The 13,377-nt window shown below is 34.7% G+C and overlaps 2 protein-coding genes across 2 annotated transcripts; both read right to left on the bottom strand.

The window, feature by feature from the left end:
• Positions 1-5,377: 5,377 nt before the first annotated feature.
• On the bottom strand, positions 5,378-8,134 carry LOC120330035 (uncharacterized). Its single transcript, XM_078118855.1, has 5 exons — positions 7,828-8,134; positions 7,484-7,545; positions 6,856-7,047; positions 6,457-6,622; positions 5,378-6,067 (listed from the first exon to the last, which is right to left on the bottom strand). The coding sequence occupies exons 1-4, from the start codon at positions 8,096-8,098 to the stop codon at positions 6,602-6,604; spliced, it is 546 nt and encodes a 181-aa protein (XP_077974981.1). The 5' UTR covers positions 8,099-8,134; the 3' UTR covers positions 5,378-6,067; positions 6,457-6,601.
• On the bottom strand, positions 5,824-6,506 carry LOC120329903 (hepatic lectin-like). Its single transcript, XM_078118376.1, has 2 exons — positions 6,457-6,506; positions 5,824-6,067 (listed from the first exon to the last, which is right to left on the bottom strand). The coding sequence occupies exons 1-2, from the start codon at positions 6,504-6,506 to the stop codon at positions 5,824-5,826; spliced, it is 294 nt and encodes a 97-aa protein (XP_077974502.1).
• Positions 8,135-13,377: the final 5,243 nt, after the last annotated feature.

Raw genomic sequence — 13,377 nt, 5'->3', positions numbered from 1 at the left:
CAACTGGAAATGGTCGGACGGAGTTTCATCAACTTCCTCTAATACACCATGGAATGAAGGAGAACCAAATCGCCAAGATGAACGATGTGCTTGCATGTACAAGCCTTTCCAATATAAGTTGATTGATACCTTTTGTTACATAAAAAGATTCTCCCTTTGTGAAAAGTAATTACTTCTTTCTTTCAAAGAATTGCAACAATAATCAGAAACTTTTTCAAGCCCTCAATATCCATACGGGCCTAATTATTTTTTAATTTTTTTTAAATGCATGTTCCAGAATTTAACCTGTTCAAAATTTTATTCATAAAAATTTTCCTAGTTTTAAGCATTAGTTATTCTTGTTCCAAATACTCCCGTTTGAACAGTCAAATATTTAAATACGGTTAAATAAATGAATTGTCTAAATTGGAAAACCTGATCATTTTAACTTAAAATATAGATTACAAAGGTGGGCAAATTACGGCCCACCAAAGTGTTTCATCCGGCCCACTCATGTCTTCTGAAATTACGACTATAGTTTTCATTAAATGAACTGTAATCTATCCATAGTTTTTGGTCTCTTTTCATTTTAAGTTTTGAGTCTCTGCCCCATTAACCAAGTCTATTATATGTAACTGGCCCACTCAGAAAAGTAATTGCCCGCCCACATAGAAGGTGAAACATATTTGTCCGTAAACACAAATATTAAATAATAGCCATATTACTTTATCCTAGCAACAACGAAACAAAGAATTATATATATTCTTTATTATTTAAGATATTTATGTTTATCAGTAATGTCGAGCAGAAAGTAATACACGTGGAACACTTATAACAAGACATTGATAATCTCGTAAGGGTAATGTCGACTTACAAAGCCAGAAAGATTGGGCAACAGAACTGAATTTGATAATAAAAATATTTCTTGAGCTTTTGGAGTGTTACTCGTCTAGCATTCTAGCATTTCTAACATTCGCGCATCATCATTGCATATTTATATCATTAACTTCAAGCAGTTACATGTTGGGTTGTTTAAATTAATCTTTGTAAGGTCCTGTGTACAGAATACAGCAATTGTTTCCATGATAATATTATTTTTAGAGTAACATTTAGGTTTCATTTTGAGTTAGACTTTGCTCTTTCCCGACCTTCATTATCATGGAATTGTCTTACAAGTACTTGGCAACCTATTTACTAACTAACAAAATGGGCGTAGAGGTAGCTCACGTGAAATGAACCACTATTGAACACAAATTTATCCCCATTAAAAAAGCAAAATAACTAGGCGGTGCAAATATGTATAATTGAGTGACGAATTGCTAGCGTTGAGGTTATCTGAAAATCGCGTATATCTTGCACAGTAATCCCATGGGCATTCTCATCTGAATTTAGACGTTTTTGCTTATTATTCTCATACCACGAATGCCGAGGGTGGCATGAGGGAGATGTGGTAATGAGGTTGATTTGAAGTTGCGATATAATTATTCTAGTATTTTTAGAAGTGGAAGCAGGCAATAAAATCAAAATTATCAATATCCAGAAATTCAAACAGTTATTTAAAATTCATTGAGTTTCTTCGCGCTTTCGTAATGGTTCATATCTGTAAACATTTCAATCATGTTGAGAGTTTACATATTTCCATATTTCTACCAGGTTTATTGTGACATGAGAACAGACAGATTGTTGAATTTTGGTTGTCATTTTATGAAGAGTCCGATGAAAGAATGATGCAATGATCGACGGAGCCAGTGCGCACCGGATTAATTGTTCGAATTGCGAGACTAATATATATATAATGAAATAAACTCCATTAGAGACTTATTATTATTATTAGAGACGTATTATTAAAATATGAAGTTCCAATAACGAGGTTTAATTATGATAAACCTATCCTTGGAACCTGTGAATTGTATAAAATTTTCAATATTATTATACTCAATACACATATCTCAAAGCGGCGAATGTGCGTCATCTTTTTAACAAACCTAAGTTAACAATCTGGAGAAGGGTGTGCAACCTTTATTACAGAAAGGTCAAATACAAGTAACTGGGTGAAGCCGCAGGCCGCACCTAGAAACTCTACCTACGAAAAATCCAACTTACCAAAATTATTCTCGTCAAAATATTGATAGAAAATAGAAAACTCAAAAAATGCGTGTAGTGATATCTGTTAATTCTAGGTTAATTTAAATTGGCACTTCCCCACGGTCCGCACAATTTTTCTTTGCGGGCCGCATTTGGCCCGCGGGCCGCAGTTTGCACAACCCTGATCTAGAGTATAGATATTATACATTCAATTAAACGCACGACGATGGTAATAATGGAAAGAATTCAGATATCATTGTGCTGAAACGAACGGTCAACCACAGGTTAGAATTCAGTGGTTCTCAAACTTTTTTAGTCCCAGAGCCGTTTTTCAAACCTCAAAGGTATGAAGAGCCGCACACAAACAACGCAAGGTAAAATAGCAACAAACCATTAAGCGCGTACTTAAAATACCAAGTCATCGTAACAACAACACACGTAACAACTAGGCTGGACAAAATATTCGAATAATAAAATATTCGAATTGCATTTTACTATTCGAATATCCGATACCACGTGACCTACGCCGCTCTGCTTGGACACCGAATCCTCGCGTGTCCAAGTAAATCGTGAACAGTGCGAAATTTCCCAAGGGCGCTGGCTATCAGAAAAAATAGACAAATTTGGAAAGTCGTTGTCTTTGGGTTATGCCGTTATGGTGTTATATGCTTATATTTGCACTTAACGTATCGTTTCAATTCCATTGTTTGCAAAAAAACGTACCGACCGTTCCGTAAATTTAGAAACGTCAAACCAGATTAGGTATTTAAAATAAATTTCCCAGATTTTAAACTCCGCATGCTTGGTGACATGTCATTAGTCATTTCTTGCATTACCGAACTTAAAGTTGATTAAATTGTTGATTAAGTTGTTAAAATGACTTTTCGGCGTTTCATTGTCAAAAGGGCGATTTTAGGTCGTAAGAAAACTCTAGTTATAAGAATAGCATGAATTTAAAAATAACAGAAAGTTTTCCAAAATCTGATATGAGTTACTTGTATGAAAAACAATCATTAAGTTGTAACCAGATAAGAAATGTCATGTCCTACTCCCTTTAAAGCACCTTGTAATAGCTCTTTAGTGATCCCTTCCATCCTTGGCCAGGTAATGTTTCGAATATGTAAACAGTTCACTCGACCATGCATGGCCGTTGAGCCAAGAGTAGAACGTAAAATCAATCGTGAATTTCGTTGTAACAATGCACACTGACTCGTTCACGAATTGTTGCGTCTATTATATTCGAAAATGATTACAATTGTTAAATTTTGAAACATTTGGGCAGTAATAATTAAGCTTAAGGCATGACATAATCAAAATCATTGAGTAAAGTGCTGAATTTGCAAATTCAGTAAAGAAAATTGAGCATTTCTCAGAAGTATTTTAGCTATAATAACCATCGGGGTGTTGTTTTGTTGAGCCAAAAAAAATTTAAAACTTGAACGAATTAGCTATAATTAGCGTTTGAGCCTCTATTAGACACAAAGGCCTAGAAAAGTCTTTGCTAATTTATTCCATCGCTATTTTAAATCAACATTCAGGATTCACGCAATCGTAAATTTGCTAGGTTCATCTATCTAATAGTAAAATACCACGAACACTATAGAGTAGCATGAGAAACTCAATTATCATTTTAATAAATATCTGCATCTCGATTACCGTTCATTTTAAACAGACACGGTTAATTTACAAGCGGTGATAAGGAACATTAAAACCAAGGCAGAGGATAAAGCTCAGAATAAAACTAATTTGGTTTTGAAATCAGACCTTAATGTATTCAAAAGCTGTCGCTGATGTGAACACAAGGGTATACTAGAAATATGAAACTTCGATATCCGGCGACCCCTTATTCTTGCAAAAAACGAGAAAGGACGAGAATGTAGTATACCAACTTTAGGATATCGCAACCGAAATGGTCTCGGTGACAAAGAGAATCAGCGATTATGATGAATTTAACCATTAACCAGTAAAAACGCTTTATTGTCGACTTTTTAATGTTTCTATTAATTTCCAAATGGAGTATCGAACTCCGACGTCTGTATCCCTGTTATGTATAAAAAATATTCATTATTCGACTCTTCGGTATTCGCTAAAAATATTCAAATTATTCGATTCGAAAAAAGATTCGGTTTTGCCCACCCTAGACTAACAGCCATTTATTAATTTGGCTTTGATTTCTAATAAGTTTGGCAAAGCTGATCGTAATCGTGGAGGATGCAAGGTGCAGTAGCTGCTTGAGATGATCGCCAGATATTTCGGGACTATTTTCGATTACTGGAAGAAAATTAAAATGCTCTAGCAATTACAATAATCTCTGAGGTATTTGATTTATATATAATATTCGGAAATGCAACAAAAACTGAAAATCCACGAGAGCAAGCCAACGTGGCCGCGAAAACGCTTGCTGTTGCGTCCTATTGCATCTTGTATATTAGTCAAGGCTACGCAAATAAACACGGGGGAATCCATTCGACTAACTAATAGACTTCCGCAATTTAATTTAAAGCCAGTGATTAGTTTCCAATGAAAAATTTTCTTTGAAAGTAATTAATTTTTAAAGCATTAGAGCCGCATGAAAGGTTGTTGAGAGCCGCATGCGCATAACTGGGTTAGATGATTGTATTGGGTGGTGAACCTGTATAAAGTATCGAGAATATTTTGTACTATCAACATTAATTGTAAAAGCTTCAAGATATTCATTCTTTGACAAACAATTCCACATTACTGTACCCTATGGTTCGGTGATAATATGAATAAAATGAAATATTGAATAATAAAGTGGAACTGGGGGTTAGAGGTCGATACGTTACATGGATGATAATCATAAAACGTACTGTAGGACACCAGAATCTCATGTGGTTACAATAAAAGGTGACGTCGGTGTTGAAAGAGTGCGTCGTAGTAATCTTTGTGTCTCATGGTGTTAATTTATTTGATGAAATGTAACGGCGACCTTATTTCTTTAAGTCCTATTTTGTTCCCTGTGTGGATGAGCCCCGGTTCATTAAAGGTTTAGTACAAGAGTCAAGGCGAAATATCACTTATCTTACTTAGTTCGGATCCAAGCTTAAAATTAAAGAAGAAGGTATTTTTTTCGACACCAATAATGGTCCCTGCTTCTGGCCGCGACTTTGGAAACATGATCAACATAAAAAAATGATTCATTCAACCAATTGATCAGTCGAATTAAATTGTGGGAAAGAAATTTAACATTCGACCTATCAATCTCGGAGAATAATATTGAGTTATCTATTTTGTTTAACTCCAAAAATACTCAAAGCTCACTAAGTTTCGGTTTTAAATATTGACAAAATCCTGTAATGATTCCATTTATTGCCATTAATTGGAAAATTCTCTTATTTCAAAAAACGCACGGCGCTCCCGAAGTATGTGCACAAAGATGGCACAAAACCTGAACCCTATTCTGGTACACATACTAAGTTCAGGTTGTGCGCCATCTTAGTGCACATACTTCTGGAGCTCCAAACGCACTACTTGAACTCAACAATTAAAATCAATTTATTATGATCGATACTCAGAATACATGATTTTATATTGAAAAGGTTGTTGATAATAATCAAGTTTACAATGAATTTATAGATCAAAGAAAAAGTTGAAAGCAAAATTTTGTGAATAAAAATTTAATTTACTCAAATATCGAATAGTCGTAGCTATATTTTAGCAAAGTGACTATAAATATTGTTTCTTGTTTTGTTGATATTATTTCCATTAATTAAAAGTAAGAAAAAGGGAATATTTCAATTACTTCTCACAAAGGTAGAAGTGTTTGTAATCACAACCAAAATCTGCTAACTGATATTGCCGATGCTGGTACATGCAAGCGCATCTTTCAGTTGGATTATTTGGTTCGGTACTGCCCCATGGTGTATTAGAAGAAGTTGATGAAACCCCGTCCGACCATTTCCAGTTATCTTGTTCCTCAAGATCGTCAAGTCCTATCCAAATCGGAGTTCCTGTTCTTCTGATGAACTTGTCGAGAAGATCGCTGAAAATAATAATATTTTGTCTTCAATTTGAACCAACAATGTCATATATTTTAAAAAATACAAATTAGATTTGGAACACTCACATAAAAAATTGAGGTATTCAATCGTTAATTTGACTTAAGGGAAATTTAAAATCAAATATAGTGTATTTAACAGTTTTTGTTGTAAAAAATCGCTTTTGCGCAACTTTTAGATTAATCGATTTGAAATTTTTATCACTTTAAGTTGGAGGCAGTATCACTTTAAGTTGGAGGCAGTATAGAACTACATAACTTTCAAACCCCTTACGAGGAAATCATACCAGCTTTCCCATGGAATATATGCGATCGTCAAAGTGTTTTCGCTGTTTAAATAATTGTAATCATTGTAATACACAATGTTTAATTACCTGCGAATAGTTGGGTTGCGAATACCCTTTGCTGCTAATCGGCCACCCATGAGTTCGCAGTTTTTTCTGGCTGTTTGATAGTCCGACGATACATTGGCCAATTTGTACCAATATGGGTAACTGTGAACACGATACCAACCATCCGCTAGCAGTTGTAATTCTCGAGCTAAAACTAAAATAAGAACAAATATAGAACTATTTAAAAAAAACTTTATAATTACTTAAAAGAGGAATTCATCTAAAAAGCCAAAGCTTTATTTCGAAGTTTAGATCCATAGAGATAACCGCAAATCCTCATTTTTTTCATATGCAACACTTGAGACACAATCAATTAACGTAAGGTTTTTGAATGAAACAATGTAACAAAGTATAATAAGGGTATGAGTTTGAGATAGTAACCTTTTTCGAGGATTTGAACTTTGTGTGCCAACTCATCATATCGTGAACAATTACATGGTGTTCCACTTTCTCCTTTAGCTCCCTGACGTCCCGTGGCACCATTTTGTCCTGGTGATCCGATATCACCTTTTGCACCTTCAGGGCCTTTCTTGCCTGGTCGACATGTTGTTTGACATTGAGAATCGTTTGGAACTAAAAACGATAAATATTTTAATTTGGAAAAAAGCTTAAAAATGCATATATAGATGAAATTAATATGCTGAATTTTTTTTATAATTTTTTTTTATGTCTCTTTAATGTCACGTTAATTAAAAGATTTGGAGAATGAAATAAAAAAAAAGACCAAACAACTCGATTTGTTGTACTTATGGGATTCTTATGCCGATTATGTCACGAAAAGGCGAATGAATTAAATTAACATTCAATGCTTTTGCACAGCAGATTATTAAATATTTTGAATCTAAACGTAAGAAAGTTTTAGCGCCTATTTTGCAAAACACTTTCAAAATTTGCATCAGAAAGTTTAAATGATAAATTATAGAAAACTTTATATGTGGCCAATGATAAGAAAAACACCCACTCTCTACTGCAAGTCATACAAGTAATTATTTAAAAAAAAAAGTTTCACCGTCTGTTGCTTCTTCTCGAGTTTTTTTGTAATTAACGATGCCATATCACAGATGTTGACAACTGAAAAAAAATGAAAATTGATTTTCATAAAACCCGATAAGCAAAAAAAACTGCCCCAAAATTAAAAATTGCAATAACGAAATATCGCGATCAATATCATACCAATATTTTTAGCTCAATGCAGTTTGACAATTAACTAAAAAAGCTTTATTTGATGGGTTCGTAACCTCATTTGCATAGTAATAAGACGTGAATCTATACTGCGATTCTATATTTTAATCTTCAATTTTGGGAAATAAGAAACATCTACAAAAACAAAGGATATTTTTTTCTTGAACTCACATGGCATTGGCGAGCAGCTCTTTACTTTTTCTCTCTCAATTTCTTTCTGCTCCAGCGATTTGATTCTTTTGGTCAAGCTATCGTACTGATCAATTTTCGTTGAAGTTACATTTTCAATTTCACTAGATAGGCTTACGTTGTTATCAGAATTTCCCGAGCCAGGTTCGATCTCTCGACCCATTGTCATAATGCTAATATTACTTCGATGTTCTTGAGCGCAATATCCAACTACGCATAAGAACGTAAGAATGAAGGATGCTAACAAACTCATATTGTAGTGAGAACCAGCACAAGAGTATCGATTTACGATAATGGAGGTATAACTAAGGTACCAACGCTTTTTATATGGTTCTCCATTTTTTTTTGGCAACCATTGCCTTTTTTGTCAATTGCTGGGCGGCGCAATAACCTCGCGGTTAAAGTCTTAAGATGCAAATGGCATCGCAGATTACACAAATCCCATGCGCCCTGCCCCTTTCAGGGGGTAATAAATTGAGTAGGCAGTGGCGAGCCCAAAAGGTTCAGGTCATTCCAAATAAATAGTAGCTACTCAAATATCATTAGATGTCAGTGGTTGCTTATGCATGGCCTTGTTTGAGTGAAAGGCGCGAGTAAGCGTTGTATTTAATGAAAATCACATTTCTCGTTTTTATTTTATTTAATAGAGAATGACCCAGAATCATGAGAGTGTTTAAGTTCGTATATTTTTGCAACGTTAGTTAATTGTGAAATCATACATTTGTAACTATATTCTCTTTTCAGTAGCCAATATTTGTGCCTGTTTTTGCATTCATAAAATTTTACTCGATGCCGCATACCTATTCCAGTTTCACATTTTCCCCTATAATAAGTCGATACTTATTTTATATTCCTGTTTGATACAGAAAATATTTGGACAAATAAAAAATATTTTCATACCACGTCGTTATACATTCGATTTTATTTCCTCTAATTAGAGTGATTTCCTCTGATTGTTTTATGAGGTTCAAGAGTCTGTGACATGCTGAAAACAACTTTGAGCGTCGCATTATGAAAAATTTCAGCTTCCTCCTTTTTTATAATTTTCCCCAGATAGATTGAAAATCGGTGGAAGTACTTTTTTTAACGTTATTACACCTACACACAAGATATGTGATAGGCAAGAGCCCATTACTCAAATAATATATTTTTTTAATATTTTTCTTTATATTTAAGGGGGTCTATATAAAAACAATCAATGCGTAATCAAGAAGTAACCCTTTGAGTTGTTGAGAAATTTTAGTAATGTTCGGGTGGAATTCCACTTGGAATAAGTATAAACTTACTTAACATTTCTGTTTGATACGAGAAATAAACGAGGTAAAGGACAAAAATTTAAGTTTGAACCCGCCAAACTTACCTTTGAATTGAGTCAAATAATTCAACCGGGGTTATAAATTGGGGACATCCTAAATGTTGCATTTGTCACATATTCTAATATAAAGTTGACCAGGTGACACAAAGTATCAAGCTCCAATATTTTAATGAAAAGAATCGACACGAAGATCATTTTACTAAACCACATGGTCAACCACAGGTCAATCGATTGTATTTAATGTTGAAATCTGTGTCAAGATTATTTTGTACTGTTACCATTAATTTCAAAAGCTTTGGCATATTCAAACTTTTACAATCAGTACATTATTAAACCCCCCACCTCCAGATCCACTGTATTATTCACTGTTTCATTACATTCATGTCCACACAAAACTATAGGATGATGAGATGAACGATTGTCTAAAACGACTATGCATAACCTTTTACAATTAATGTTAATAGTACAAAATACTTTTGGCACTCGTTTCACCATCGAATACAATCGACTGACCTATGGTTGACTATGTGGTTTAAAACACTGATATTCATGTCGATTCTTTTTTTCAATATGATATTGAGATTTGATACTTTGCGTTACCTCCTCGACCTTATATGCGAATATGTGACAAATGCAACGTTGAGGATGTCACCGATACCTAACCCCGATTGAATTATTTGATTCAATTCAAACATAAGGATAGCGGGGTCAATAACTATTTGTCATTTACTTCAATTATTTTCTCGTATCAAACATGGATGTCAATTGAGTATCTGCTTATTCTAAGCAGAATTCCACAAAAAGTTGACCCAAAAGTTTTTAAAAATTCTCTCAATCATGGTTACTTTTTGACTACGCATTGAATGTTTAAATATACATTTGAATTACACGCTTGAAAATATAAATGAAAACAATTAAAAATATATTGTTTACGTAATGGGCTATGGGCTCATACGATTACATATGGGTGATTGCGCCATGGGGTAATACGGTTGAAATAAATAAAAAAAAGTACTCTAACGATTCCCGATCATTTTGCGGAAATAGGAACCAAGAAAGCTGGATTTATTTTAATGCGACGCTTAATGTTGTTTGAAACAGGACACCGACTCTTGACCCGAATTACCCTATCAAATTAGAGAAAATCAAATCAAATGTATAGGTGGCGCGGTATAAGAACTATTATTTTACAGTCAAAATATTTTTTGTATCGAACACGGATACAAAATGAGTATGGGCTTATTATAAGGGGGGAAATTTGAATGGGTATGTGGCAGCGAGTAAAATTTTATAAATGCAAAGACAGGATCAAATAATGGCTGTTGAAAATAAAGAAAAACAATATGTATGATTTCACAATTAACTAACGTTGCAAAAATATTACAAAATTAAACACTCTCACCAATCTGGGCCATTCTCTGTTAAAATAAAGAAACAAGAAATGTGATTTTCTTTAAGTACGACGCTTACTTGCGCCTTTCACTCAAAACAAGGCCATGTAAAAGCAACCACTGACTTCTAATGATTTTTGAGTAGCTACTATTTATTTGGAATGACCTGAAATTTTTGGTTTCAGCAGTGCTTACTCAATTAATTACCCCCTGAGTGGGGCAGGGCGCATGGGATTTGTGTAATCTGCGATGCCATTTGCATCTTAAGACTTTAACCGCGAGGTTATTGCGCTGCCCGGCAATTGACAAAAAAAGCAATTGTTGCCAAAAAAATTGAAGCACTATATATAAAGCGTTGGTACCTAAGTCATACCTTCATTATCCTAAATCGATACTCTTGTGCTGGTTCTCACTACAAAATGAGTTTGTTAGCATTCTTCACTCTTACGTTCCTATGCGTAATTGAATGTTGCGCTGAAGAACATCGAAGCAATATTAGCTTTGTCACAACGAGTCCAGAGATCGAACCTGGCTCGGGAAATTCTGATAACAACGTGAGCCTATCTAGTAAAATTGAAAATGTAACTTCAACAAAAATCGATCAATACGACATCAGAATCCAAATGCTGGAACAGAAACTGGGAGAAATTGAGAGAGAGAAAAATAAGAAGTGTTCGCCAACGTCATGTGAGTTCAGTACAATATATCTGTTCGCAAAATTTCTATTTGCTAAGTTAGATTGCAACTTGGCCGGAAAACGTGTGTTTTCATGAGTCTTAGGGTCCAAAAATCGTTACAAGCTACGAATATTTTCTATGTATAATATAGAAAGCTGCTTTTTTTTTTTACATTCCAAATGGGGGTGGGTGTATGGGAGGGAGGGGTACGACCCTCAAAATCAACCCCTGGCTAAGCCCCTGCCTGGGGTCTAAAAACAGTTTTTTTTTTTATATAAAATGATAATTCCGGTATTACAATTTTCAATAGGACCGATTTCAGATCATTGAGTTTTAAGAGAGTATATATTTTCAGTTTTAGACACCTGGGACATGGCATCTCTAATCATGGAAAAAGCGCGCGAAACAGCAAGAAATGGTAAAATAGTGTATTATTTTTAAATAATTACAGACTTGTAATAAATAATTTATTGGAAATGATAATTTCATGAATACAAGAAAGTCAATGTAAGCAATAATTTAGAAATACAAATACAACTCTACTAAATGCAACTCTCACGTGTAAGGTTTTTGTAAACTCAAATATTTATTCTTTAGTTCCAAACGATTCTCAATGTCAAACAACATGTCGACCAGGCAAGAAAGGCCCAGAAGGTGCAAAAGGCGATGTCGGGCGGCCAGGACAAAATGGCACCACGGGACGTCAGGGAGCTAAAGGAGAAAGCGGAACACCATGTAATTGCTCACGATATGATGACTTGACACGCACAGTTCAAATCCTCGAACAAAAAGGTTACTATTGCAAATTTATTTATTTCACTTCATTACATTGTTTTATTTGAAAACCTCACTTTACCTCAGTGGTTCTCAACCTTTTTTAGTTCGCAGACCGGTGAAATTTCCAAACAAATTTTGCGGACCGGCGGACCTTCAAAATTAACCAAAAACACAAAAATTCATCAAAAGAATGCAATTACGACTGTCAAATTACGGAACGTGCGAACTGCGAAGTTCTCAATCATATACCGTACTACAGCGCTTCTCAAACCTTTTTTTATGTCGCACCCCACTCTCACGGAAAGTTTTACTTCGCGGACCACCTTTATTAACATTTTTGTTTCAAGGGCTAAAATAAGTCGAGGCAGGGTTGCCCAAAACAAATCGAATATTTTAATATATACTTTTTCGGCAAATTTTTGAATAATTGCAAATGATAGCAATTTTTTGCTGTCAGCTGGGTGTTTCGTTCTCGATTGAAATCTTCAAGCGATTTTCTGCGCCTTTTCACGTATATTAATGACGATGAAATAGAACTTTGATTGTTTGTTATCTTCTGTACGAGCGTGCGCCGCATATTGTTGCGACAATTTTGCACGGTTGCGCTATGGGCATTGCCTTGCAAAGCTTTCCTATTTACGCATTTATTTCCATTACGTCGAAATCACGTGAAGCTGTAATTGTAATGATGCCATAAAATAATTTATACATTTTCCCGCTTTTTGGCAAACTTGACAACAGACGAATCCGATAGCCACGCTCGAGCGCCTAAATTGATAAAATTGATTGGGATTCTCACGAGAATACCATTGCTGTCCTACTGAAAAGTCGAATTAATTTCAATTCTAACACAAAATATAGAAAAATACGAATAATTTAGCAACGAGTTCGCGGATCACTGGTTGTGAAGCGCTGCCGTACTATGTGCTATTAGACTCTTCCGTTATGACGTTAGCCCGTTATGAAATCATAGACTTAGGCCTTTCAGGGTTCAAAATGGGCGGAGGACTTCTTACCAAGTTTAGTTGTTAGACCAATGTCGGTACTACGATCCAAAAAGAATAAAAAAATCACAAAACTAATAGACATGCCATCAATACTTTGTATTTTGCAATTTACTCATAATATATTGATATTGGAATATATTTGGCGGACCGGCAGCAAGGTTGTTGCGGACCGCCACCGGTCCGCGGACCGGCGGTTGAGAACCACTGCTTTACCTGATTGTATCGGATTCGTTAGATATGGTCAAAAACTGAGAATTTGCAAATCGCATTCTTGATCTGAACGTCCATATGGAGCTTTGGCTATTTTCAGATTAATTCTGCTTTTATCAATTAAAAAGCTTTTTTATATGGTTTCTATATTTGTT

Source organism: Styela clava, chromosome 12 (genome assembly GCF_964204865.1).
Source record: "Styela clava chromosome 12, kaStyClav1.hap1.2, whole genome shotgun sequence".
Lineage (NCBI taxonomy): Eukaryota > Metazoa > Chordata > Ascidiacea > Stolidobranchia > Styelidae > Styela > Styela clava.
The sequence above is the reverse complement of the archived record's forward strand: the minus strand, read 5'-3'. Positions and strand labels throughout refer to the sequence as shown.